The sequence below is a fragment of the Austrofundulus limnaeus genome, unplaced genomic scaffold (assembly GCF_001266775.1).
Source record: "Austrofundulus limnaeus strain Quisiro unplaced genomic scaffold, Austrofundulus_limnaeus-1.0 Scaffold2889, whole genome shotgun sequence".
NCBI lineage: Eukaryota > Metazoa > Chordata > Actinopteri > Cyprinodontiformes > Rivulidae > Austrofundulus > Austrofundulus limnaeus.
In genome coordinates, this window is record NW_013955291.1 from 9,464 (window position 1) to 12,112 (window position 2,649).

Genomic DNA, 2,649 nt, shown 5'->3' on the forward strand with positions numbered 1-2,649 from the left:
TGTTGTAACATGTTTTAACTTGTTTTAACTTGTTTATAACTTGTTTATAACTTGTTGTAACATGTTTTAACTTGTTTCAACTTGTTTATAACTTGTTGTAACTTGTTTTGAACCAGGTCTTGGAGCTCGGTGTGCCCCCTGATGTTCTCATTAAAACACGAAGGACCTTCTGTTCCACGTGGTGCAGCTTTATGTTTATTAAAGTAAAATAAGGACATACGGACACAGCAGAACAGATACACAAAGGTCTTCTCAAGATGGCCGCCACAACCCCTGCCCAGGGCCTTCAGTGGCCTCTCCAGTGTTTCTCTGCTTCAATTAGAATGATCTGTGCTGACCTTCATTGTGAGGATGATCAGGTGACATCACTCAGGTTGGTTACCATGGAAACAGCAGGTCAGAACAGGTCTGCAGATGAGGAACACGAGACATCTTCATCACCAACTGACCTTTAACCCAGAGCAGAAATCAGCTCTGCTGAGGTCATCATGTCACTGGCTGTGCTGTGTGTCTGTCAGTAAAATATCTCCTGAATGATTGGATGAGTTTTGAACACCTGCAGATGATGAACCTGTGAGTCATCCCAACATCTGACGGCTCAGATTCATTCTGTCATGTTTCAACTCACATTTTATTACATTTATACTCATCTGATTTTTGTTTGAAATCAGTTGCTAATATTGTTTGTACTTGATTTTCAAAATAAAAGTATTTCCACCCAAATAGAAGTTTGTGTTGTGAGTTTTTGTTCAGCTGATTCGAAACAAGACAAATCTTCACTTGTATGTATTTTATTAGGCTGGTTCTTCACATGCTCATGCTTTTATTTTGTAGGAGGTTTTACAGCTTCCTGTTTCCAGTCTTTCTAGTTACCAGGTGTGGAAAAAAACTGGATAAAACTTCTGTTAGCAAAATATGAAAAAATAGGATCTCAGATTAAAAACGAGTCGAACTTAAAAATAGAAAATAAAAAAGTGCTTTCAAATAGAAAAGGGGCGGGGCCTGTTTCTTACACTCTTGTTGGCAGTTTGTTTTCTTACAGAGTCGTCCAGGTGAGAGCCAAGTGCACTTTGATTTGTTCACCGTGTGGCAGCAGCTAACATGCTAACATGCTACATTACAGTGATAGCTAATGCTTAACGTGAATGTAAGTGTTGCACCTGTGAACACCTGCGAACACCTGTGAACACCTGTGAACACCTGTGAACACCTGTGAACACCTGCACAGACTGATGGTTCAAGTTAACAGAAGACACGTGTGGCTCACCTGAGTCCAGGTGAAGGGCAGAACAAACACGGACACACAGTCAACATGTGACGGCTCAGAGAACACACCTGGGCAGGCTCACATGCTAAAGCAAAGGTAAAGGTCCTCAGGTGAGCTGAGCTGCTACACCTGGAAACAGGAAGCCCAGCAGGTGAAACATAAATAAATCAAAGCCATCAGGAAACATGTTGTTAGAGGCGGGGCATGGACAGTGGGCGGAGTTAGTCAGGTCACATGATGCTGCAGCACTTACACGGCTGCTTCTTCTTCTTCACCTCCTCCTCCTCCTCCTCCTCCTCCTCCTCTCCTCTCACCTCCGGAGGTTCAGCAGAGGGGGGCGGGGCAGCAAAGGTGGGAGGACTTGGATCTACTTTCCCGTCAACATCCTGAATGAGAACAAGCTCCGCCTTCACTGTCCCCTGCAGCCCCAGCAGCTTCTTGGTCTGGTCCTGGTCCTCCACGTCCTGGTACCCCATGAACACCATGGTGACGGGCTTGTTCTCACTGACCTCTGCTGCTCCCGGCTCCCCGCTGGCCTCCGCCTCCAGGCCGGTGATCTCTGCTGTGATGCACGGGACGGGGGCGGGGCTTGGTGTGACGCCCTGCTGGGGGTCTGGGACCTCAGCCCTGGACAGGGAGGTCACCGTAGCAACCGTCTGTGACATCATCGACACCTCGTCGGCTTTGTGGAGGAGCTCGTCCACCTCCAGGGAGCTCAGCAGGTGGACGCCATCTTCACCGTTCATCTCATGGACCACTGATGGACATGGACAGAGACACATCAGAGACAGACAGAGGACATCAGGCCCCGCCCACATGTTTATCATCAGCTGCTCGTCACTTCTCCTAAAGCTCTGAGTTCATTTCCTGTTTCTGTTTACGTGGTGAGCTCACCTTTTTGCTCGTCTTCGTACACTTTGACCCCGTGGTCACAGAGGTCAACAGGARGTGTTGTGTTAGTGGACAGGACCCTGGTTTCTCCCGTCACTCTGTCTCGCTCCACTTTAATCTCCACTGAGTACATCGCTGTATGAGGGGGAGGAGTCAAACGTTTGTTCAGGGTCAATGTGCAGATGAGTCATCAGACTCTAAACCAGCTGATTAATCACACAAATAATCAGTTGATTAATCACACAATCAGTTGATTAATCACACAAATTAATCAGGTGATTAATCACACAAACAATCAGGTGATTAATCACACAAACAATCAGGTGATTAATCACACAAACAATCAGGTGATTAATCACACAAACAATCAGCTGATTAATCACACAAACAATCAGGTGATTAATCACACAAATAATCAGCTGGTTAATCACACAAACAATCAGCTGATTAATCACACAAACAATCAGCTGATTAATCACACAAACAATCAG

At 45.8% G+C, this 2,649-nt stretch overlaps 1 protein-coding gene across 1 annotated transcript; it reads right to left on the reverse strand.

Annotated features, from left to right (window-relative positions):
• Nucleotides 1–172: 172 nt before the first annotated feature.
• palm1a (paralemmin 1a) lies at nucleotides 173–2,293 on the reverse strand (the record flags this gene model as incomplete). The annotated part of the gene is given in 2 exon segments (XM_014000284.1): nucleotides 173–2,024; nucleotides 2,162–2,293. Coding segments are annotated over 2 exon segments (659 nt in total), but the record flags the coding sequence as incomplete, so codon positions are not given.
• Between the last annotated feature and the right edge of the window lie 356 nt (nucleotides 2,294–2,649).